Source organism: Oncorhynchus gorbuscha, unplaced genomic scaffold (genome assembly GCF_021184085.1).
Source record: "Oncorhynchus gorbuscha isolate QuinsamMale2020 ecotype Even-year unplaced genomic scaffold, OgorEven_v1.0 Un_scaffold_904, whole genome shotgun sequence".
NCBI classification, from domain to species: Eukaryota; Metazoa; Chordata; class Actinopteri; order Salmoniformes; family Salmonidae; genus Oncorhynchus; species Oncorhynchus gorbuscha.
Window position 1 is genome coordinate 202,159 of NW_025745873.1, and position 25,792 is coordinate 227,950.

The window sequence follows — 25,792 nt, forward strand, 5'->3', positions numbered from 1 at the left end:
CAAAGTGGAATCTCAATTCAATGGCTCAGACACAAGAGGCATGTGGCAGGGTCTACAGTCAATCACGGACTACAAGATGAAATCCAGCCCAGTCACGGACCAGGATGTCTTGCTCCCAGGCAGACTAAATAACTTTTTTGCCCGCTTTGAGGACAATACAGTGCCACTGACACGGCCTGCAACGGAAACATGCAGTCTCTCCTTCACTGCAGCCGAGGTGATTAAGACATTTAAACGTGTTAACCCTCGCAAGGCTGCAGGCCCAGACGGCATCCCCAGCCGCGCCTCCGAGCATGCGCAGACCAGCTGGCCGGTGTGTTTACGGACATATTCAATCAATCCCTATACCAGTCTGCTGTTCCCACATGCTTCAAGAGGGCCACCATTGTTCCTGTTCCCAAGAAAGCTAAGGTAACTGAGCTGGAAACGACTACCGCCCCGTAGCACTCACTTCCGTCATCATGAAGTGCTTTGAGAGACTAGTCAAGGACCATATCACCTCCACCCTACCTGACACCCTAGACCCACTCCAATTTGCTTACCGCCCAAATAGGTCCACAGACGATGCAATCTCAACCACACTGCACACTGCCCTAACCCACCTGGACAAGAGGAATACCTATGTGAGAATGCTGTTCATCGACTACAGCTCGGCATTCAACACCATAGTACCCTCCAAGCTCGCCATCAAGCTCGAGATCGACCCCGCCCTGTGCAACTGGGTACTGGACTTCCTGACGGGGCCCCCAGGTGGTGAGGGTAGGCAACAACATCTCCTCCCCGCTGATCCTCAACACGGGGCCCCACAAGGGTGCGTTCTGAGCCCTCTCCTGTACTCCCTGTTCACCCACGACTGCGTGGCCACGCACGCCTCCAACTCAATCATCAAGTTTGCGGACGACACAACAGTGGTAGGCTTGATTACCAACAACGACGAGACGGCCTACAGGGAGGAGGTGAGGGCCCTCGGAGTGTGGTGTCAGGAAAATAACCTCACACTCAACGTCAACAAAACTAAGGAGATGATTGTGGACTTCAGGAAACAGCAGAGGGAACACCCCCATCCACATCGATGGAACAGTAGTGGAGAGGGTAGCTAGTTTTAAGTTCCTCGGCATACACATCACAGACAAACTGAATTGGTCCACTCACTGAAAATTCAACCTCAGGAGGCTGAAGAAATTCGGCTTGTCACCAAAAGCACTCACAAACTTCTACAGATGCACAATCGAGAGCATCCTGGCGGGCTGTATCACCGCCTGGTCTCCGCCCTCAATGTAAGGCTCTCCAGAGTCCACATCACCGGGGGCAAACTACCTGCCCTCCAGGACACCTACACCACCCGTTTTACAGGAAGGCCATAAAGATCATCAAGGACATCAACCATCCACAGATGTCAGTACAGGTGGGTGAGCCAGTGTTTCAGCCACCACTCCTCTGCCAACACACTGTCAATGACAGTCAATGACATGTGGGCAGACCAGTGGTGGCTATTTAACAGTCTGATGGCCTGAGATAGAAGCTGTTTTTCATGAGTCCACAGATGTGAACAGGTGACCAGGTGGTTGTAACATCGGGTTAGGTGTCCTGGAGGGCCCCCGGTGATGCGTTGTGCAGACCTCACTACCCTCTGGAGAGCCTTCCACAGGGGAGCATACCAGGTGGTGATACAGCCCGGCAGTGTTTCTGGTGACAAGCCGAATTTCTTCAGCCGACTTCTTCACCACCTGTTGGCATTATTGAATGTGCTGACAACAAAATCACACAAAAATGATCAATGGAAATCAAATTTATCAACCCATGGAGGTCTGGATTTGGAGTCACACTCAAAATTAAAGTGGAAAACCACACTACAGGCTGATCCAACTTTGTAATGTCCTTAAAACAAGTCAAAATGAGGCTCAGTAGTGTGTGTGGCCTCCACGTGCCTGTATGACCTCCCTACAACGCCTGGGCATGCTCCTGATGAGGTGGCGGATGGTCTCCTGAGGGATCTCCTCCCAGACCTGGACTAAAGCATCTGCCAACTCCTGGACAGTCTGTGGTGCAACATGGCGTTGGTGGATGGAGCGAGACATGATGTCCCAGATGTGCTCAATTGGATTCAGGTCTGGGGAACGGGCGGGCTAGTCCATAGCATCAATGCCTTCCTCTTGCAGGAACTGCTGACACACTCCAGCCACATGAGGTCTAGCATTGTCTTGCATTAGGAGGAACCCAGGGCCACCCGCACCAGCATATGGTCTCACAAGGGGTCTGAGGATCTCATCTCGCTACCGCTGGCGAGCACATCGAGGCCCCCCAAAGAAATGCCACCCCACACCATGACTGACCCACCGCCAAACCGGTCATGCTGGAGGATGTTGCAGGCAGCAGAACATTCTCCACGGCGTCTCCAGACTCTGTCACGTCTGTCACATGTGCTCAACCTGCTTTCATCTGTGAAGAGCACAGGGCGCCAGTAGTGAATTTGCCAATCTTGGTGTTCTCTGGCAAATGCCAAACGTTCTGCACAGTGTTGGGCTGTAAGCACAACCCCCACCTGTGGACGTCGTGGAGTCTGTTTCTGACCGTTTGAGCAGACACATGCACATTTGTGTCCTGCTGGAGGTCATTTTGCAGGGCTCTGGCAGTGCTCCTCCTGCTCCTCCTTGCACAAAGACGGATGTAGCGGTCCTGCTGCTGGGTTGTTGCCCTCCTACGCCCTCCTCCACGTCTCCTGATGTTCTGGCCTGTCTCCTGGTAGCGCCTCCATGCTCTGGACACTACGCTGACAGACACAGCAAACCTTCTTGCCACAGCTCGCATTGATGTGCCATCCTGGATGAGCTGCACTACCTGAGCCACTTGTGTTGGTTGTAGACTCCGTCTCATGCTACCACTAGAGTGAAAGCACCGCCAGCATTCAAAAGTGACCAAAACATTAGGAACTGAGAAGTGGTCTGTGGTCACCACCTGCAGAACCACTCCTTTATTGGGGATGTCTTGCTAATTGCCTATAATTTCCACCTGTTGTCTATTCCATTTGCACAACAGCATGTGACATTTATTGTCAATCAGTGTTGCTTCCTAAGTGGACAGTTTGATTTCACAGAAGTGTGATTGACTTGGAGTTATTTTCTCCTGATTTTGCAGGTTTTCCTACTTACAAAGCATGTAGAGGTCTGTAACCACAACCTTTTGAACGGTAGTGTATATTTCACAGTTTTTTAACGAGGCAGTTAAGAAAAAATTATTATTTATAATGACGGCCAAACCGTCCCCTACCCCGGACGACGCTGGGCAAATTGTGCTTCGCCCCATGAGACTTCCGATCACAGCTGGTTGTGATACAGCCCGGGATTGAACCAGGGTCTGTAGTAATGCCTCTAGCACTGAGATGCAGTGCCCCTTAGACCACTGTGATACAGCCCGGGATTGAACCAGGGTCTGTAGTGATGCCTCTAGCACTGAAATGCAGTGCCTTAGACTGATGTGATACAGCCCGGGATTGAACCAGGGTCTGTAGTGATGCCTCTAGCACTGAGATGCCTTAGACTGATGTGATGTATCAGTCTTATGTAGACAAATTTTTAATGGTGTTTCATACATTGGATAAAAGTAGAGACTCAGAGCTAGAATATGGTATATCATACACTGCAATTGAGGAACAATGGGAAAGTAATTCTGCTTTGAAAGTTGATTAACCTGTAACCCCACTTTTGAGAAAATAGCCATTGAATGTTTTGGGTATACCTACTGGAGAGCTCTTCTTTGTCTACACCCATTCGGCATCATTCACACCTTCTTAAGCCTTAGTTCAACCCATCTCCTCAAGGATTCACACGTAACGCCATGTGGTAAACACACGCTATGTCAAATAAAATGTATGTTTATTGCAATTCGTTCCAGTCACTGGCAGCGGAGAACTGGAAGGAAAGGCGGCCATAGGGGGTGTTGACTTTGGGGACGACCAGTGAGATATACCTGCTGGAGCACGTGCTACTGGTGTGTGTTGTTATCGTGCACTGAGATAAGGCGGGGCTTTACCTAGCATAGACTTATAGATGACCTGGAGCCAGTGAGTTTGGCGAATATGTAGCGAGGGCAATCCGACTAGAGCGTACAGGTCGCAGTGGTGGGTAGTAAAAGGGTGACAAAACGGATGGCACTGTGATAAACTGCATCCAGTTTGCTGAGTAGAGTGTTGGAAGCTATTTTGTAGATGACACAGAGAATAGGATAGCAGTTTTACTAGGGTAAGTTTTGAGTGAAGGACGAAATAGAAAGCTGATTCAAGATTTGATTTTGGATTGGAGATGTTTGATATGAGTCTGGAAGGACAGTTTGCATACTCAAAAGGAAAAGCAGTTCCACCCAAAACAAGCTGCCATTTATGGTTAAAAAAAATGACTTGCAAAAAACGCTGAGGCCACCAAGGCATTCGCTATAACACTGTTCTATGCTGCCATGTGATCACATTGGAGAAGCATGTAGAGCTGCTTTCTCAGACTCCACTGCTGCTACCTACTTCAACATGCACAGGACAAAGTGCACAGAAAAGATTCATGATGTTCTAGCACCAACACACTTTCTGAAAAAGTTGGCGTTTCAGTCTCCTCCTCGATGAGTCCACAGATGTGGGTGACCAGTGTTTCAGCCTCCTCCTCGACGAATCCACAGATGTGGGTGACCAGTGTTTCAGTCTCCTCCTCGACGAGTCCACAGATGTGGGTGACCAGTGTTTCAGCCTCCTCCTCGATGAGTCCACAGATGTGGGTGACCAGTGTTTCAGCCTCCTCCTCGACGAGTCCACAGATGTGGGTGACCAGTGTTTCAGCCTCCTACTCGATGAGTCCACAGATGTGGGTGTTTCTGAGTACCTGGGGGTTGTGATAAGGTACTTTAGTGACACCAAGCAGACAAGTCTATCAACATTTCTGGGGCTTGTTGAGTTGGAGGGAGGAGATGCCAAATCTATAGCCCCGTGCTGTTGTGGCTTTCCTCGAGAAGTGTTGTCTTGAGAAAGAGAAACTCCTGGGGATAGGGACTGACAATGCCTCTGTTATGACAGGGATTAACAATGGGGTCCATAAAGTTCTGAAGGAGGAGGAGTTTGGCCTCAAATATCTGGTTCTTATTCGCTGTGTGTGATGCCACTCTCTGCAGCTTGCTCATTTGGTCCATAAAGTGCAGAAGGAGGAGGAGTTTGGCCTCAAATATCTGGTTCTCATTCACTGTGTGATGCCACTCTCTGCAGCTTGCTCATTTGTAGTTCTAAACATATTTAGGGTGTTTTTTACTCACGTTTTTGTCTCTCCCACGACGTTATTCCTCTCTCCTACAGCATCCATCACAATTACATGCACATGGCCAATTATGCAAATTAGGGGGTGACGTCATTTAGCGACTTTTAGGACAGCCAATAGCTGCTTTCCTTACTGAGGATTTGGCAACACTGGGTCTTTTCCCATGGCTTAACCAACTAGGCGTGTAATTTAACAATTTTCTTTGTATTTATAGATGGCAGTTTGTTATTAAGGCACATGGAAGTTCACCTTACCTTATACATATTCACAGAGAATGATGCAGGCTTCTATGACATATTCACAGAGAATGATGCAGGCTTCTATTACATATTCACAGAGAATGATGCAGGCTTCTATTACATATTCACAGAGAATGATGCAGGCTTCTATTACATATTCACAGAGAATGATGCAGGCTTCTATGACATATTCACATAGAATGATGCAGGCTTCTATGACATATTCACAGAGAATGATGCAGGCTTCTATGACATATTCACAGAGAATGATGCAGGCTTCTATGACATATTCACAGAGAATGATGCAGGCTTCTATGACATATTCACAGAGACTGATGCAGGCTTCTAATACATATTCACAGAGAATGATGCAGGCTTCTAATACATATTCACAGAGAATGATGCAGGCTTCTATGACATATTCACAGAGAATGATGCAGGCTTCTAATACGTATTCACAGAGAATGATGCAGGCTTCTAATACGTATTCACAGAGAATGATGCAGGCTTCTATTACGTATTCACAGAGAATGATGCAGGCTTCTAATACATATTCACAGAGAATGATGCAGGCTTCTAATACGTATTCACAGAGAATGATGCAGGCTTCTAATACGTATTCACAGAGAATGATGCAGTTCTAGAACACAAAGCAACAGAGCTATGTTCTAGAACACAAAGCAACAGAGCTACGTTCCAGAACACAAAGAAACAGAGCTACGTTCTAGAACACAAAGAAACAGAGCTACGTTCTAGAACACAAAGCAACAGAGCTACGTTCCAGAACACAAAGAAACAGAGCTACGTTCTAGAACACAAAGAAGCAGAGCTACGTTCTAGACTACAAAGAAGCAGAGCTACGTTCTAGAACACAAAGCAACAGAGCTACGTTCTAGAACACAAAGAAACAGAGCTACGTTCTAGAACACAAAGCAACAGATCAACGTTCTAGAACACAAAGAAGCAGAGCTACGTTCCAGAACACAAAGCAACAGAGCTACGTTCCAGAACACAATGCAACAGAGCTACGTTCTAGAACACAAAGCAACAGAGCTACGTTCTAGAACACAAAGAAGCAGAGCTACGTTCCTGAACACAAAGAAGCAGAGCTACGTTCCTGAACACAAAGAAGCAGAGCTACGTTCCTGAACACAAAGTAACAGCGCTACATTCCAGAACAGAAAGAAACAGAGCTATGTTCTTGAACACAAAGAAACAGAGCTATGTTCTTGAACACAAAGAAACAGAGCTATGTTCTTGAACACAAAGAAACAGAGCTATGTTCTTGAACACAAAGAAACAGAGCTATGTTCTAGAACACAAAGAAACAGAGCTACATTCTAGAACACAAAGAAACAGAGCTACGTTCTAGAACACAAAGAAACAGAGCTACGTTCTCAAACACACAGAAACAGAGCTACGTTCCAGAACACACAGATACAGGGATACGTTCCAGAACACAAGGAAACAAGACTACGTTCCAGAACACAAAGAAACAAGAACACAAGGTTGACTAAGAAAAGAAAAGCAGAACCTTACAGATAAATTGTATTAGTGGAGTGCCTTTGTTACAACTATGAAACAAAAAGCATTTGAACACGGTAACAGCTTCTTTTTACAATAACAAAAAAATGAAAAATAGCCCAATCACCAAGACGCACGGTCAAATGATGAAAACATCAGTGCCTAACCCTCATTATAAGCACCAAGTGTACTTGATTATTAGTCAAAATCAGCACAAAAGCAATAGCATTTCAATTTAGTACAGGCTTAACTGAATAAACAACAGACAGAATACAATATGTAATGTTATTATATAGTCAGAGGAACTGGAAGCTTGTGAGTGAGTTGCTAATGTTATTATATAGTCAGAGGAACTATGCAGTTTTTTTTTTTTTTACGTTTTTGTTTTTTTACGTGTTATTTCTTACATTAGTACCCCAGGTCATCTTAGGTTTCATTACATACAGTCGAGAAGAACTACTGAATATAAGATCAGCGTCAACTCACCATCAGTACGACCAAGAATATGTTTTCCGCGACGCGGATCCTGTGTTCTGCCTTACAAACAGGACAACGGAATGGATCGCATGCAGCGACCCAAGGAAACGACTCCGAAAAAGAGGGAAACGCGGCGGTGTTCTGGTCAGACTCCGAAAAAGGGCACATCGCGCACCACTTCCCAGTATTCTTCTTGCCAATGTCCAGTCTCTCGACAACAAGGTTGATGAAATCCGAGCAAGGGTGGCATTCCAGAGGGACATCAGAGACTGCAACGTTCTCTGCTTTACGGAAACATGGCTTACTGGGAAAATGCTATCCAGGGCGGTGCAGCCAACGGGTTTCTCCACGCATCGCGCCGACAGAAACAAACATCTATCTGGTAAGAAGAGTGGCAGGGGCGTATGCCTCATGACTAACGGGACATGGTGTGATGAAGGAAACATACAGGAACTCAAATCCTTCTGTTCACCTGATTTAGAATTCCTCACAATCAAATGTAGACCGCATTATCTTCCAAGAGAATTCTCTTCGATTATAATCACAGCCGTATATATCCCCCCCCAAGCAGACACATCGATGGCTCTGAACAAACTTTATTTAACTCTTTGCAAACTGGAAAACATTTATCCGGAGGCTGCATTCATTGTAGCTGGGGATTTTAACAAAGCCAATCTGAAAACAAGACTCCCTAAATTTTATCAGCATATCGATTGCGCAACCAGGGGTGGTAAAACCTTGGATCATTGTTACTCTAACTTCAGCAACGCATATAAGGCCCTGCCCCGCCCCCCTTTCGGAAAAGCTGACCACGACTCCATTTTGCTGATCCCTGCCTACAGACAGAAATTAAAACAAGAGGCTCCCACGCTGAGGTCTGTCCAACGCTGGTCAGACCAAGCTGACTCTACACTCCAAGACTGCTTCCATCACGTGGACTGGGACATGTTTCGTATTGCGTCAGATGGGAATATTGACGAATACGCTGATTCGGTGTGCGAGTTCATTAGAACGTGCGTCGAAGATGTCGTTCCCATAGCAACGATAAAAACATTCCCTAACCAGAAACCGTGGATTGATGGCAGCATTCGCGTGAAACTGAAAGCGCGAACCACTGCTTTTAATGAGGGCAAGGTGTCTGGCAACATGACTGAATACAAACAGTGCAGCTATTCCCTCCGTAAGGCTATCAAACAAGCTAAGCGTCAGTACAGAGACAAAGTGGAATCTCAATTCAATGGCTCAGACACAAGAGGCATGTGGCAGGGTCTACAGTCAATCACGGACTACAAGATGAAATCCAGCCCAGTCACGGACCAGGATGTCTTGCTCCCAGGCAGACTAAATAACTTTTTTGCCCGCTTTGAGGACACTGCCTGCAACGGAAACATGCAGTCTCTCCTTCACTGCAGCCGAGGTGAGTAAGACATTTAAACGTGTTAACCCTCGCAAGGCTGCAGGCCCAGACGGCATCCCCAGCCGCGCCCTCAGAGCATGCGCAGACCAGCTGACCAGCTGGCCGGTGTGTTTACGGACATATTCAATCAATCCCTATACCAGTCTGCTGTTCCCACATGCTTCAAGAGGGCCACCATTGTTCCTGTTCCCAAGAAAGCTAAGGTAACTGAGCTAAACGACTACCGCCCCGTAGCACTCACTTCCGTCATCATGAAGTGCTTTGAGAGACTAGTCAAGGACCATATCACCTCCACCCTACCTGACACCCTAGACCCACTCCAATTTGCTTACCGCCCAAATAGGTCCACAGACGATGCAATCTCAGCCACACTGCGCACTGTCCTAAACCCCCCTGGACAAGAGGAATACCTATGTGAGAATGCTGTTCATCGACTACAGCTCGGCATTCAACACCATAGTACCCTCCAAGCTCGTCATCAAGCTCAAGACCCTGGGTCTCGACCCCGCCCTGTGCAACTGGGTACTGGACTTCCTGACGGGCGTCCCGCAGGTGGTGAGGGTAGGCAACAACATCTCCTCCCCGCTGATCCTCAACACGGGGGCCCCACAAGGGTGCGTTCTGAGCCCTCTCCTGTACTCCCTGTTCACCCACGACTGCGTGGCCACGCACGCCTCCAACTCAATCATCAAGTTTGCGGACGACACAACAGTGGTAGGCTTGATTACCAACAACGACGAGACGGCCTACCCTACAGGGAGGAGGTGAGGGCCCTCGGAGTGTGGTGTCAGGAAAATAACCTCACACTCAACGTCAACAAAACTAAGGAGATGATTGTGGACTTCAGGAAACAGCAGAGGGAACACCCCCCTATCCACATCGATGGAACAGTAGTGGAGAGGGTAGCTAGTTTTAAGTTCCTCGGCATACACATCACAGACAAACTGAATTGGTCCACTCACACTGACAGCGTCGTGAAGAAGGCGCAGCAGCGCCTATTCAACCTCAGGAGGCTGAAGAAATTCGGCTTGTCACCAAAAGCACTCACAAACTTCTACAGATGCACAATCGAGAGCATCCTGGCGGGCTGTATCACCGCCTGGTACGGCAACTGCTCCGCCCTCAACCGTAAGGCTCTCCAGAGGGTAGTGAGGACTGCACAACGCATCACCGGGGGCAAACTACCTGCCCTCCAGGACACCTACACCACCCGTTGTTACAGGAAGGCCATAAAGATCATCAAGGACATCAACCACCCGAACCACTGCCTGTTCACCCCGCTATCATCCAGAAGGCGAGGTCAGTACAGGTGCATCAAAGCTGGGACCGAGAGACTGAAAAACAGCTTCTATCTCAAGGCCATCAGACTGTTAAACAGCCACCACTAACATTGAGTGGCTGCTGCCAACACACTGTCATTGACACTGACCCAACTCCAGCCATTTTAATAATGGGAATTGATGGGAAATGATGTAAATATATCACTAGCCACTTTAAACAATGCTACCTTATGCTAAATGACTTAAATGTAAATGTAATGTAATAATGTTACTTACCCTACATTATTCATCTCATATGCATATGTATATACTGTACTCTACATCATCGACTGCATCCTTATGTAACACATGTATCACTAGCCACTTTAACTATGCCACTTTGTTTACTTTGTCTACACACTCATCTCATATGTATATACTGTACTCGATACCATCTACTGTATGCTGCTCTGTACCATCACTCATTCATATATCCTTATGTACATGTTCCTTATCCCCTTACACTGTGTATAAGACAGTAGTTTTGGAATTGTTAGTTAGATTACTTGTTGGTTATCACTGCATTGTCGGAACTAGAAGCACAAGCATTTCGCTACACTCGCATTAACATCTGCTAACCATGTGTATGTGACAAATACAATTCGATTTGATTTGATTTGATTTGAACTGGAAGCTTGTGAGTGAGTTGCTAATGTTATTATATAGTCAGAGGAATGGAAGCTTGTGAGTGAGTTGCTAATGTTATTATATAGTCAGAGGAATGGAAGCTTGTGAGTGAGTTGCTAATGTTATTATATAGTCAGAGGAATGGAAGCTTGTGAGTGAGTTGCTAATGTTATTATATAGTCAGAGGAACTGGAAGCTTGTGAGTGAGTTGCTAATGTTATTATATAGTCAGAGGAACTGGAAGCTTGTGAGTGAGTTGCTAATGTTATTATATAGTCAGAGGAATGGAAGCTTGTGAGTGAGTTGCTAATGTTATTATATAGTCAGAGGAATGGAAGCTTGTGAGTGAGTTGCTAATGTTATTATATAGTCAGAGGAACTGGAAGCTTGTGAGTGAGTTGCTAATGTTATTATATAGTCAGAGGAACTGGAAGCTTGTGAGTGAGTTGCTAATGTTATTATATAGTCAGAGGAACTGGAAGCTTGTGAGTGAGTTGCTAATGTTATTATATAGTCAGAGGCTACTAATGTTATTATTTATTATATATTTGTACTTTTCACCCTCTTTTCTGTTTCTTGACACACTGCTCTCTTAAACCGAAAGCCAGCCGCACCAATGTGTCGGAGGAAACACAGTCAAGCTGGCGACCGAAGTCAGCTTCCAGGCGCCCGGCCCGTCACAAGGACCAATTTTGCGCCGCGTTCACGGGTCTCCCGGTCACTGCCGGCAGGGATCGAACCCGGGTCTGTAGTGTGATAATCAGCCCGTAGCATTGTCACGTCCTTGTTCTATCCGAACGGTCCCCTCCTGTCTCAGTGTTTCATGTGGAGGTGGCAGCGGGCACCTGCTCAGTGTGCATCGTTCTGGCTATTTTGCGCTTAAGCCTTGGAGGTGTAGGTTCCGTCTGAGACTCAGAATCAGAAGAACGATCGTCAGAGATGTGACAATTCATTGCTTGGGTTCAGTGGATTGATATAGGGTACATATCATTTAGAGGTTAGAATTAGAATAGATCAATTCAATAGATTGGCCCTGTTCTTCATTCACAACCGGTGATGACAGAATTCTGCATCGTTCGCTTCTCATCGCTCTTCAACTCACCCATTCAATCCCTACCGCCTCATCATACTTTACTTTATTTATGTCATTTCTTGTATGTGTGAAATGAGGTTTGGTATAGTTATAGTGATTATCATCTGGGCACGGCACCATCAACTCCTTTGGGAGAAGGAGCGGAGCAGGCCCGACTGTCGGGGAAATGAGGGGCAACGGGGGTATACGATTCCAGAAATGACATGCCCTCCTAACACTGCTTCTGACTCCAGTTGTGTTTGTGATATTGAGATTCTAACTCTGATATTATGTTATATAGACTGATTTAGGAAAGACGGAGGGGGCATGACTTTCAAAAGGGCAGAGTAATACCAGTCTATCTCTCTGTCTCTGTCTGTCTCTTAACCCGTCTCTGTCAACCTGTCTGTCTTTCTCTGTCTGTCTCTTTTCTCTGTCTGTCTCTTAACCCGTCTCTGCCTGTCTGTCTTTCTCTGTCTGTCTCTTAACCCGTCTCTGTCAACCTGTCTGTCTTTCTCTCTGTCTGTCTCTTAACCCGTCTCTGTCAACCTGTCTGTCTTTCTCTGTCTGTCTCTTAACCCGTCTCTGTCAACCTGTCTGTCTTTCTCTCTGTCTGTCTCTTAACCCGTCTCTGCCTGTCTGTCTTTCTCTCTGTGTTAGCATGTCTGTCTTTCTCTGTCTTTCTCTTAACATGTCTCTGCCTGTCTGTCTTTCTCTCTGTGTTAGCATGTCTGTCTTTCTCTCTTTCTGTTAACATGTCTGTCTGCCTGTCTGTCTTTCTCTCTGTCTGTTAACATGTCTGTCTGTCTGCCTGTCTGTCTCTTTCTCTCTGTGTTAACATGTCTGTCAAGCTGTCTGTGTCTAAGCGGTCTCTCTCTCCTCAGATCACCTTTCTGTCTGTTAACCTGTCTGTGTCTTAACATGTCTGTCTCTCTCCTCAGATTGCCTTCTCTCAGCACAGTAACTTCATGGATCTGGTGCAGTTCTTCGTCACATTCTTCAGGTGAGCGCCGCCTCTTCCTCCTCATTTCTTCCTCCTCCTCATTTCTTCCTCCTCCTGTTCATCATCCTCTTCCTCATCCTTCTCCTCTTCAGATATTCAAATTACAAAGTTATACTTTTCCTAATATAACTTTCAGATATTTTAATACCTGATCAATTAGTCTTCTGATTAATGAGTTATTCTTTACCTCACGTTAGTCTCGTGGTAAATTGTTGGTTATCTGCACGAACCCAGTCTTCACTATAAATCATCCATACATCATTTGGCTTAATCCTTTATTTACTAACGAACTAAATAATCACGGAAATGCATAAACAAACAGTAGATATGGTTACATGAAATGATTGGAGAATGTGCCCTAGTGGGCTAAACCAGCATGGTGGCTTGGTGGACAAAAGGGAAGTGGGTGTAGACTGAGATAAAAGACTAGAAAGTTGATCATTATGACAATTGAAATGCTAATCCTTTGCACATGAACGCTCACTCATTCATATATATTTACGCTCAGTGTGTCGTCGTGATCTCTGTTGGAAAGTTTGTTTCTGTTGGGGAGTTTGTCCTCTCGCTCTCTTGCTCTCTTGCTCTCTCTCAATTCAATTCAAGGGGCTTAATTGTCATGGGAAACATGTGTTAACATTGCCAAAGCAAGTGAAGTAGATAATATACAAAAGTGAAATAAACAATAAAATTAACAGTAGACATCACACATACAGAAGTTTCACAACAATAAAGACATTACAAATGTCATATATATATATATATATATGTACAGTGTTTTAACAATGTACAAATGGTTAAAGTACACAAGGGAAAATAAATCTGCATAAATATGGGTTGTATTTACAATGGTGTTTGTTCTTCACTGGTTGCCCTTTTCTCGTGGCAACAGGTCACACATCTTGCTGCTGTGTGGAATTTCACCCAGTAGAGTTTATCAAAATTGGATTTGTGTAATCTGAGGGAAAATGGGCTCAAACCTTTGCCCTCTCGGTAATCGAGATAAGCTTGGTCTCTACTCAAACCTTTGCCCTCTCGGTAATAGAGGTAAGCTTGGTCTCTACTCAAACCTTTGCCCTCTCGGTAATCGAGATAAGCTTGGTCTCTACTCAAACCTTTGCCCTCTCGGTAATAGAGGTAAGCTTGGTCTCTACTCAAACCTTAGCCCTCTCTGTAATCGAGGTAGGCTTGGTCTCTACTCAAACCTTAGCCCTCTCGGTAATAGAGGTAAGCTTGGTCTCTACTCAAACCTTATGCCCTCTCTGTAATCGAGGTAGGCTTGGTCTCTACTCAAACCTTTGCCCTCTCGGTAATAGAGGTAAGCTTGGTCTCTACTCAAACCTTAGCCCTCTCGGTAATAGAGGTAAGCTTGGTCTCTACTCAAACCTTATGCCCTCTCTGTAATCGAGGTAGGCTTGGTCTCTACTCAAACCTTTGCCCTCTCGGTAATCGAGATAAGCTTGGTCTCTACTCAAGCCTTTGCCCTCTCGGTAACTAGCCCTGTTCATCTAGTACAGTAGTCAACATACACTAACTAGCCCCATTCATCTATTACAGTAGTCCCCCTACACTAACCAGCCCCATTCATCTATTACAGTAGTCAACCTACACTAACCAGCCCCGTTCATCTGTTACAGTAGTCAACCTACACTAACTAGCCCCATTCATCTATTACAGTAGTCAACCTACACTAACTAGCCCCATTCATCTATTACAGTCGTCTCCCTACACTACTCGTGTGGCATATAGCACCCCCCAGCAGTTGACATTGCATGAAAAGAGTGTCCCCTCTCACCATATCTCTTCAAACTCTCTCTCCCTCCCTCTCTGACCTTTCGGTGAGGACATCAGCTTGGGGAGAGGCTGTTTCCCAGCAGCAGCTCAGAGGATCTGATTAGTTGATAGGCTTTGGATTCTGTGTTGTTTCTGGTCTGGGATTGGCTAGTTATGTGCAGCGCTGTTCTGCGTCTCGTTAATTATAGATGACCAGGATCAGTGGGGTTTGAGTGAAGAAAGGTACTCTCCTCGTCCTTCCTCTCTTCCTCTCCCCCTCTCCTCTTCCTCTCCTCTTCTTCTCCCCATCTCCTCTTCTCTCCCCCATCTCCTCTTCTCTCCTCTTCCTCTCCCCCTCTCCTCTTCCTCTCCTTCTCCTCCTCCTACATTCCTCCTATTTCTCACCTGTAATAGGAGGGGTAGAGGTGAGATAATGTTCTCTTAGGGCAGGAGTTGGCCAATAGATTCACCTGTACACTTATTGACCACAACTGAGCCCAAAATAGATTGTATTTTAAATAATAATTTCATACCTTGATTATATTGAGAAACGATCACATTCAGTTCCTTCAGACTGGCCTTTACGCAATAAATAATCTCAAAGTGCCTTCAGACTGGCCTTCACGCAATAAATAATCTCAAAGTGCCTTCAGACTGGCCTTCACGCAATAAATAATCTCAAAGTGAAATGATGTATTTCAATCAAAAGCTGAAAGGAAGAAACATTTGCTTAACAAGTCGCATTGATATTTGAATGACCACCCCATCTCTGTAGCCCACATATACAATTATCTGTAAGATCCTAAAGTCAAGCACTGAATGTCAACCACAAAGACCAGGGAGGTTTTCCAACCTCGCAAAGAAGGGCACCTATTGGTAGATGGGTAAAAAATACAAATAAAAAACACATACTAACCCGAATGACAGACCAGTAAAGAGGCCTATCTCTAACTCCTCCTCTTCCTGTCTTCTCCCAGCTGCTTCCTTTCGCTAACCCCTTCTCTTGCTGTCTCTAACGTCTCCTCTTCCTGTCTCCTCCCAGCTGCTTCCTTTCTCTCCTCCTGGTGGCGGCAGTCGTCTGGAAGATCAAACAGAGCTGCTGGGCGTCACGGCGACGAGAGGTGAGTGGTTACCACGGTTATTGTTTCCAACACCTGGATAAAACCTATACCTGAGTGGGTCTGTTCTGTTGCACTTTCACTACTGTGGCAGTTACCTGAGGAAGTCTGGTTGCCATGTTGAAGATGCATTAACCTCTTTTGAATGTCAATATTCAACGCGTGTAGAGAAGGGCAAGATCTAAAGAAATCCATATGGCCATGAATTGACTGAATACGATAATGACCTGTGTGTGACTTCCTCTCTGAAGTGTGTTAGAGCTGGGGGGATATATGGTGATGAATTGTCTGAATTAGTGTGACAACAGTATACAGAAATATACCTTTAAAACCTTCATTTGTGCCACTGTTTAAAACAAAATCTCCTTTAAACTACGAGTTTGATGGCTGGACTAGCCATCAATTGTCCCATTGACGACCATATTAGCATGTGAATGTGACCAATAACATTTGATTTGATTTGTAAACGTGTTTAATTTAAAACTTCACATTTCTCTAGCTCTTGACAACTTATTGTAAAGAACAATATCAGCAAAATGCAGTTTATAAGTGATCGTTATGGTCTGTGTCGATAATTTTCAGTTTATCGTCCCAGCTCTAGAGTGTATTGGTGTCCCAGCTCTAGTGTGTAGTAGTGTCCCAGCTCTAGTGTGTAGTGGTGTCCCAGCTCTAGTGTGTAGTGGTGTCCCAGCTCTAGTGTGTAGTGGTGTCCCAGCTCTAGTGTGTAGTAGTGTCCCAGCTCTAGTGTGTAGTAGTGTCCCAGCTCTAGTGTGTAGTGGTGTCCCAGCTCTAGTGTGTAGTAGTGTCCCAGCTCTAGTGTGTAGTAGTGTCCCAGCTCTAGTGTGGAGTGGTGCCCCAGCTCTAGTGTGGAGTGGTGTCCCAGCTCTAGTGTGGAGTGGTGTCCCAGCTCTAGTGTGTAGTGGTGTCCCAGCTCTAGTGTGTAGTGGTGTCCCAGCTCTAGTGTGTAGTGGTGTCCCAGCTCTAGTGTGTAGTAGTGTCCCAGCTCTAGTGTGTAGTGGTGTCCCAGCTCTAGTGTGTAGTGGTGTCCCAGCTCTAGTGTGGAGTGGTGCCCCAGCTCTAGTGTGGAGTGGTGCCCCAGCTCTAGTGTGTAGTAGTGTCCCAGCTCTAGTGTGTAGTGGTGTCCCAGCTCTAGTGTGGAGTGGTGCCCCAGCTCTAGTGTGTAGTGGTGTCCCAGCTCTAGTGTGTAGTGGTGTCCCAGCTTGTGTGTGTAGTGGTGTCCCAGCTCTAGTGTATAGTGGTGTTCCAGCTCTAGTGTGTAGTGGTGTCCCAGCTTGTGTGTGTAGTGGTGTCCCAGCTCTAGTGATGTCCCAGTTCTAGTGGTGTCCCAGCTCTAGTGTGTAGTGGTGTCCCAGCTCTAGTGTGTAGTGGTGTCCCAGCTCTAGTGTGTAGTGGTGTCCCAGCTCTAGTGTGTAGTGGTGTCCCAGCTCTAGTGCTGTCCCAGCTCTGGTGTGTAGTGGTGTCCCAGCTCGAATGGTGTCCCAGCTCTAGTGTGTAGTGGTGTCCCAGCTCTAGTGTGTAGTGGTGTCCCAGCTCTAGTGTGTAGTGGTGTCCCAGCTCTAGTGTGTAGTGCTGTCCCAGCTCTAGTGCTGTCCCAGCTCTGGTGTGTAGTGGTGTCCCAGCTCTAGTGTGTAGTGGTGTCCCAGCTCGAATGGTGTCCCAGCTCTAGTGTGTAGTGGTGTCCCAGCTCTAGTGTGTAGTGGTGTCCCAGCTCTAGTGTGTAGTGGTGTCCCAGCTCTAGTGTGTAGTGGTGTCCCAGCTCTAGTGCTGTCCCAGCTCTGGTGTGTAGTGGTGCCCCAGCTCTAGTGTGTAGTGGTGTCCCAGCTCGAATGGTGTCCCAGCTCTAGTGTGTAGTGGTGCCCCAGCTCTAGTGTGTAGTGGTGTCCCAGCTCTAGTGGTGTCCCAGCTCTAGTGTATAGTGGTGCCCCAGCTCTAGTGTGTAGTGGTGTCCCAGCTCTAGTGTGTAGTGGTGTCCCAGCTCGAATGGTGTCCCAGCTCTAGTGTGTAGTAGTGTCCCAGCTCTAGTGTGTAGTGGTGTCCCAGCTCTAGTGTGTAGTGGTGTCCCAGCTCTAGTGTGTAGTGGTGTCCCAGCTCTAGTGTGTAGTGGTGTCCCAGCTCTAGTGTGTAGTGGTGTCCCAGCTCTAGTGTGTAGTGGTGTCCCAGCTCTAGTGTGTAGTGGTGTCCCAGCTCTAGTGTGTAGTGGTGTCCCAGCTCTAGTGTGTAGTGGTTCCCCAGCTCTAGTGTGTAGTGGTGTCCCAGCTCTAGTGTGTAGTGGTGTCCCAGCTCTAGTGTGTAGTGGTGTCCCAGCTCTAGTGTGTAGTGGTGTCCCAGCTCTAGTGTGTAGTGGTGTCCCAGCTCTAGTGTGTAGTGGTGTCCCAGCTCTAGTGTGTAGTGGTGTCCCAGCTCTAGTGTGTAGTGGTGTCCCAGCTCTAGTGTGTAGTGGTGTCCCAGCTCTAGTGTGTAGTGGTGTCCCAGCTCTAGTGATTTCCCAGCTCTAGTGTGTAGTGGTGTCCCAGCTCTAGTGTGTAGTGGTGTCCCAGCTCTAGTGTGTAGTGGTGTCCCAGCTCTAGTGTGTAGTGGTTCCCAGCTCTAGTGTGTAGTGGTGTCCCAGCTCTAGTGTGTAGTGGTGTCCCAGCTCTAGTGTGTAGTGGTGTCCCAGCTCTAGTGCTGTCCCAGCTCTGGTGTGTAGTGGTGCCCCAGCTCTAGTGTGTAGTGGTGTCCCAGCTCGAATGGTGTCCCAGCTCTAGTGTGTAGTGGTGCCCCAGCTCTAGTGTGTAGTGGTGTCCCAGCTCTAGTGGTGTCCCAGCTCTAGTGTATAGTGGTGCCCCAGCTCTAGTGTATAGTGGTTCCCCAGCTCTAGTGTGTAGTGGTGTCCCAGCTCTAGTGTGTAGTGGTGTCCCAGCTCTAGTGTGTAGTGGTGTCCCAGCTCTAGTGTGTAGTGGTGTCCCAGCTCTAGTGTGTAGTGGTGTCCCAGCTCTAGTGTGTAGTGGTGTCCCAGCTCTAGTGTGTAGTGGTGTCCCAGCTCTAGTGTGTAGTGGTGTCCCAGCTCTAGTGTGTAGTGGTGTCCCAGCTCTAGTGTGTAGTGGTGTCCCAGCTCCAGTGTGTAGTGGTGTCCCAGCTCTAGTGGTTTCCCAGCTCTAGAGTGTAGTGGAGTCCCAGCTCTAGTCATTTCCCAGCTCTAGTGTGTAGTGGTGTCCCAGCTTGTGTGTGTAGTGGTGTCCCAGCTCTAGTGTGTAGTTGAGTCCCAGCTCTAGTGTGTAGTGGTGTCCCAGCTCTAGTGTGTAGTGGTGTCCCAGCTCTAGTGTGTAGTGGTGTCCCAGCTCTAGTGTGTAGTGGTGTCCCAGCTCTAGTGATGTCCCAGTTCTAGTGGTGTCCCAGCTCTAGTGGTGTCCCAGTTCTAGTGGTGTCCCAGTTCTAGTTATGTCCCAGTTCTAGTGGTGTCCCAGCTCTTGTGGTGTCCCAGCTCTTGTGGTGTCCCAGCTCTTGTGGTGTCCCAGCTCTACTGTGTAGTGGTGTCCCAGCTCTAGTGTGTAGTGGTGTCCCAGCTCTAGTGTGTAGTGGTGTCCCAGCTCTAGTGGTGTCCCAGCTCTAGTGTGTAGTGGTGTCCCAGTTCTAGTGGTGTCCCAGCTCTAGTGATGTCCCAGTTCTAGTGGTGTCCCAGCTCTAGTGGTGTCCCAGCTCTAGTGGTGTCCCAGCTCTAGTGGTGTCCCAGCTCTAGTGATGTCCCAGCTCTTGTGGTGTCCCAGCTCTTGTGGTGTCCCAGCTCTAGTGTGTAGTGGTGTCCCAGCTCTAGTGTGTAGTGGTGCCCCAGCTCTAGTGTGTAGTGGTGTCCCAGCTCTAGTGGTGTCCCAGCTCTAGTGTGTAGTGGTGTCACAGCTCTAGTGGTGTCCCAGCTCTAGTGTGTAGTGGTGTCCCAGCTCTAGTGGTGTCCCGGCTCTAGTGTGTAGTGGTGTCCCAGCTCTAGTGGTGTCCCAGCTCTAGTGTGTAGTGGTGTCCCAGCTCTAGTGATGTCCCAGCTCTAGTGGTGTCCCAGCTCTAGTGTGTAGTGGTGTTCCAGCTCTAGTGTGTAGTGGTGTCCCAGCTCTAGTGATGTCCCAGCTCTAGTGTGTAGTCGTGTCCCAGCTCTAGTGATGTCCCAGCTCTAGTGGTGTCCCAGCTCTAGTGTGTAGTGGTGTCCCAGCTCTAGTGATGTCCCAGCTCTAGTGTGTAGTGGTGTCCCAGCTCTAGTGTGTAGTGGTGTCCCAGCTCGAATGGTGTCCCAGCTCTAGTGTGTAGTGGTGTCCCAGCTCTAGTGTGTAGTGGTGTCCCAGCTCTAGTGGTTCCCCAGCTCTAGTGTGTAGTGGTGTCCCAGCTCTAGTGTGTAGTGGTGTTCCAGCTCTAGTGGTGTCCCAGCTCTAGTGGTGTCCCAGCTCTAGTGATGTCCCAGCTCTAGTGGTGTCCCAGCTCTAGTGGTGTCCCAGCTCTAGTGTGTAGTGGTGTTCCAGCTCTAGTGGTGTCCCAGCTCTAGTGGTGTCCCAGCTCTAGTGTATAGTGGTGTCCCAGCTCTAGTGTGTAGTGGTGCCCCAGCTCTAGTGGTGTCCCAGCTCTAGTGTATAGTGGTGTCCCAGCTCTAGTGTGTAGTGGTGTCCCAGCTCTAGTGGTGTCCCAGCTCTAGTGGTGTCCCAGCTCTAGTGGTGTCCCAGCTCTAGTGTGTAGTGGTGTTCCAGCTCTAGTGGTGTCCCAGCTCTAGTGTGTAGTGGTGTTCCAGCTCTAGTGGTGTCCCAGCTCTAGTGTGTAGTGGTGTCCCAGCTCTAGTGTGTAGTTGTGTCCCAGCTCTAGTGTGTAGTGGTGTTCCAGCTCTAGTGTGTAGTGGTGTCCAGCTCTAGTGGTGTCCCAGCTCTAGTGTGTAGTGGTGTTCCAGCTCTAGTGTGTAGTGGTGTCCCAGCTCAAGTGATGTCCCAGCTCTAGTGGTGTCCCAGCTCTAGTGTGTAGTGGTGTCCCAGCTCTAGTGGTGTCCCAGCTCTAGTGTGTAGTGGTGTTCCAGCTCTAGTGTGTAGTGGTGTCCCAGCTCAAGTGATGTCCCAGCTCTAGTGGTGTCCCAGCTCTAGTGTGTAGTGGTGTTCCAGCTCTAGTGGTGTCCCAGCTCTAGTGTGTAGTGGTGTTCCAGCTCTAGTGGTGTCCCAGCTCTAGTGTGTAGTGGTGTTCCAGCTCTAGTGATGTCCCAGTTCTAGTGGTGTCCCAGCTCTAGTGGTGTCCCAGTTCTAGTGGTGTCCCAGTTCTAGTTATGTCCCAGTTCTAGTGGTGTCCCAGCTCTTGTGGTGTCCCAGCTCTTGTGGTGTCCCAGCTCTTGTGGTGTCCCAGCTCTACTGTGTAGTGGTGTCCCAGCTCTAGTGTGTAGTGGTGTCCCAGCTCTAGTGTGTAGTGGTGTCCCAGCTCTAGTGGTGTCCCAGCTCTAGTGTGTAGTGGTGTCCCAGTTCTAGTGGTGTCCCAGCTCTAGTGGTGTCCCAGTTCTAGTGGTGTCCCAGCTCTAGTGGTGTCCCAGCTCTAGTGGTGTCCCAGCTCTAGTGATGTCCCAGCTCTTGTGGTGTCCCAGCTCTTGTGGTGTCCCAGCTCTTGTGGTGTCCCAGCTCTAGTGTGTAGTGGTGCCCCAGCTCTAGTGTGTAGTGGTGTCCCAGCTCTAGTGGTGTCCCAGCTCTAGTGTGTAGTGGTGTCACAGCTCTAGTGGTGTCCCAGCTCTAGTGTGTAGTGGTGTCCCAGCTCTAGTGGTGTCCCGGCTCTAGTGTGTAGTGGTGTCCCAGCTCTAGTGGTGTCCCAGCTCTAGTGTGTAGTGGTGTCCCAGCTCTAGTGATGTCCCAGCTCTAGTGGTGTCCCAGCTCTAGTGTGTAGTGGTGTTCCAGCTCTAGTGTGTAGTGGTGTCCCAGCTCTAGTGATGTCCCAGCTCTAGTGTGTAGTCGTGTCCCAGCTCTAGTGATGTCCCAGCTCTAGTGGTGTCCCAGCTCTAGTGTGTAGTGGTGTCCCAGCTCTAGTGTGTAGTGGTGTCCCAGCTCTAGTGATGTCCCAGCTCTAGTGTGTAGTGGTGTCCCAGCTCTAGTGTGTAGTGGTGTCCCAGCTCGAATGGTGTCCCAGCTCTAGTGTGTAGTGGTGTCCCAGCTCTAGTGTGTAGTGGTGTCCCAGCTCTAGTGGTTCCCCAGCTTTAGTGTGTAGTGGTGTCCCAGCTCTAGTGTGTAGTGGTGTTCCAGCTCTAGTGGTGTTCCAGCTCTAGTGGTGTTCCAGCTCTAGTGGTGTCCCAGCTCTAGTGATGTCCCAGCTCTAGTGGTGTCCCAGCTCTAGTGGTGTCCCAGCTCTAGTGTGTAGTGGTGTTCCAGCTCTAGTGGTGTCCCAGCTCTAGTGGTGTCCCAGCTCTAGTGTGTAGTGGTGTTCCAGCTCTAGTGATGTCCCAGCTCTGGTGTGTAGTGGTGCCCCAGCTCTAGTGGTGTCCCAGCTCTAGTGTATAGTGGTGTCCCAGCTCTAGTGTGTAGTGGTGCCCCAGCTCTAGTGGTGTCCCAGCTCTAGTGTATAGTGGTGTCCCAGCTCTAGTGTGTAGTGGTGTCCCAGCTCTAGTGGTGTCCCAGCTCTAGTGGTGTCCCAGCTCTAGTGGTGTCCCAGCTCTAGTGGTGTCCCAGCTCTAGTGTGTAGTGGTGTTCCAGCTCTAGTGTGTAGTGGTGTTCCAGCTCTAGTGGTGTCCCAGCTCTAGTGTGTAGTGGTGTTCCAGCTCTAGTGGTGTCCCAGCTCTAGTGTGTAGTGGTGTTCCAGCTCTATTGTGTAGTGGTGTTCCAGCTCTAGTGGTGTCCCAGCTCTAGTGTGTAGTGGTGTCCCAGCTCTAGTGTGTAGTGGTGTCACAGCTCTAGTGGTGTCCCAGCTCTAGTGTGTAGTGGTGTCCCAGCTCTAGTGGTGTCCCGGCTCTAGTGTGTAGTGGTGTCCCAGCTCTAGTGGTGTCCCAGCTCTAGTGTGTAGTGGTGTCCCAGCTCTAGTGATGTCCCAGCTCTAGTGGTGTCCCAGCTCTAGTGTGTAGTGGTGTTCCAGCTCTAGTGTGTAGTGGTGTCCCAGCTCTAGTGATGTCCCAGCTCTAGTGTGTAGTCGTGTCCCAGCTCTAGTGATGTCCCAGCTCTAGTGGTGTCCCAGCTCTAGTGTGTCCCAGCTCTAGTGGTGTCCCAGCTCTAGTGATGTCCCAGCTCTAGTGTGTAGTGGTGTCCCAGCTCTAGTGTGTAGTGGTGTCCCAGCTCGAATGGTGTCCCAGCTCTAGTGTGTAGTGGTGTCCCAGCTCTAGTGTGTAGTGGTGTCCCAGCTCTAGTGGTTCCCCAGCTCTAGTGTGTAGTGGTGTCCCAGCTCTAGTGTGTAGTGGTGTTCCAGCTCTAGTGGTGTCCCAGCTCTAGTGGTGTCCCAGCTCTAGTGATGTCCCAGCTCTAGTGGTGTCCCAGCTCTAGTGGTGTCCCAGCTCTAGTGTGTAGTGGTGTTCCAGCTCTAGTGGTGTCCCAGCTCTAGTGGTGTCCCAGCTCTAGTGTATAGTGGTGTCCCAGCTCTAGTGTGTAGTGGTGCCCCAGCTCTAGTGGTGTCCCAGCTCTAGTGTATAGTGGTGTCCCAGCTCTAGTGTGTAGTGGTGTCCCAGCTCTAGTGGTGTCCCAGCTCTAGTGGTGTCCCAGCTCTAGTGGTGTCCCAGCTCTAGTGTGTAGTGGTGTTCCAGCTCTAGTGGTGTCCCAGCTCTAGTGTGTAGTGGTGTTCCAGCTCTAGTGGTGTCCCAGCTCTAGTGTGTAGTGGTGTTCCAGCTCTAGTGGTGTCCCAGCTCTAGTGTGTAGTGGTGTTCCAGCTCTATTGTGTAGTGGTGTTCCAGCTCTAGTGGTGTCCCAGCTCTAGTGTGTAGTGGTGTTCCAGCTCTAGTGTGTAGTGGTGTCCCAGCTCAAGTGATGTCCCAGCTCTAGTGGTGTCCCAGCTCTAGTGTGTAGTGGTGTCCCAGCTCTAGTGGTGTCCCAGCTCTAGTGTGTAGTGGTGTTCCAGCTCTAGTGTGTAGTGGTGTCCCAGCTCAAGTGATGTCCCAGCTCTAGTGGTGTCCCAGCTCTAGTGTGTAGTGGTGTTCCAGCTCTAGTGGTGTCCCAGCTCTAGTGTGTAGTGGTGTTCCAGCTCTAGTGGTGTCCCAGCTCTAGTGTGTAGTGGTGTTCCAGCTCTAGTGATGTCCCAGTTCTAGTGGTGTCCCAGCTCTAGTGGTGTCCCAGTTCTAGTGGTGTCCCAGTTCTAGTTATGTCCCAGTTCTAGTGGTGTCCCAGCTCTTGTGGTGTCCCAGCTCTTGTGGTGTCCCAGCTCTTGTGGTGTCCCAGCTCTACTGTGTAGTGGTGTCCCAGCTCTAGTGTGTAGTGGTGTCCCAGCTCTAGTGTGTAGTGGTGTCCCAGCTCTAGTGGTGTCCCAGCTCTAGTGTGTAGTGGTGTCCCAGTTCTAGTGGTGTCCCAGCTCTAGTGGTGTCCCAGTTCTAGTGGTGTCCCAGCTCTAGTGGTGTCCCAGCTCTAGTGGTGTCCCAGCTCTAGTGATGTCCCAGCTCTTGTGGTGTCCCAGCTCTTGTGGTGTCCCAGCTCTTGTGGTGTCCCAGCTCTAGTGTGTAGTGGTGCCCCAGCTCTAGTGTGTAGTGGTGTCCCAGCTCTAGTGGTGTCCCAGCTCTAGTGTGTAGTGGTGTCACAGCTCTAGTGGTGTCCCAGCTCTAGTGTGTAGTGGTGTCCCAGCTCTAGTGGTGTCCCGGCTCTAGTGTGTAGTGGTGTCCCAGCTCTAGTGGTGTCCCAGCTCTAGTGTGTAGTGGTGTCCCAGCTCTAGTGATGTCCCAGCTCTAGTGGTGTCCCAGCTCTAGTGTGTAGTGGTGTTCCAGCTCTAGTGTGTAGTGGTGTCCCAGCTCTAGTGATGTCCCAGCTCTAGTGTGTAGTCGTGTCCCAGCTCTAGTGATGTCCCAGCTCTAGTGGTGTCCCAGCTCTAGTGTGTAGTGGTGTCCCAGCTCTAGTGTGTAGTGGTGTCCCAGCTCTAGTGATGTCCCAGCTCTAGTGTGTAGTGGTGTCCCAGCTCTAGTGTGTAGTGGTGTCCCAGCTCGAATGGTGTCCCAGCTCTAGTGTGTAGTGGTGTCCCAGCTCTAGTGTGTAGTGGTGTCCCAGCTCTAGTGGTTCCCCAGCTTTAGTGTGTAGTGGTGTCCCAGCTCTAGTGTGTAGTGGTGTTCCAGCTCTAGTGGTGTTCCAGCTCTAGTGGTGTTCCAGCTCTAGTGGTGTCCCAGCTCTAGTGATGTCCCAGCTCTAGTGGTGTCCCAGCTCTAGTGGTGTCCCAGCTCTAGTGTGTAGTGGTGTTCCAGCTCTAGTGGTGTCCCAGCTCTAGTGGTGTCCCAGCTCTAGTGTGTAGTGGTGTTCCAGCTCTAGTGATGTCCCAGCTCTGGTGTGTAGTGGTGCCCCAGCTCTAGTGGTGTCCCAGCTCTAGTGTATAGTGGTGTCCCAGCTCTAGTGTGTAGTGGTGCCCCAGCTCTAGTGGTGTCCCAGCTCTAGTGTATAGTGGTGTCCCAGCTCTAGTGTGTAGTGGTGTCCCAGCTCTAGTGGTGTCCCAGCTCTAGTGGTGTCCCAGCTCTAGTGGTGTCCCAGCTCTAGTGGTGTCCCAGCTCTAGTGTGTAGTGGTGTTCCAGCTCTAGTGTGTAGTGGTGTTCCAGCTCTAGTGGTGTCCCAGCTCTAGTGTGTAGTGGTGTTCCAGCTCTAGTGGTGTCCCAGCTCTAGTGTGTAGTGGTGTTCCAGCTCTATTGTGTAGTGGTGTTCCAGCTCTAGTGGTGTCCCAGCTCTAGTGTGTAGTGGTGTTCCAGCTCTAGTGTGTAGTGGTGTCCCAGCTCAAGTGATGTCCCAGCTCTAGTGGTGTCCCAGCTCTAGTGTGTAGTGGTGTCCCAGCTCTAGTGGTGTCCC

General features: G+C 48.9%; 1 protein-coding gene across 1 annotated transcript in view; it reads left to right on the forward strand.

Annotated features, from left to right (window-relative positions):
• The window catches only part of LOC124020765 (attractin-like), a 187,728-nt gene that overhangs the window by 146,442 nt on the left and 15,494 nt on the right, over nt 1-25,792 (forward strand). The window contains 2 exon segments of the mRNA XM_046336026.1: nt 12,905-12,966; nt 15,779-15,857. Of these exon segments, the coding sequence (XP_046191982.1) occupies nt 12,905-12,966; nt 15,779-15,857 (141 nt within the window).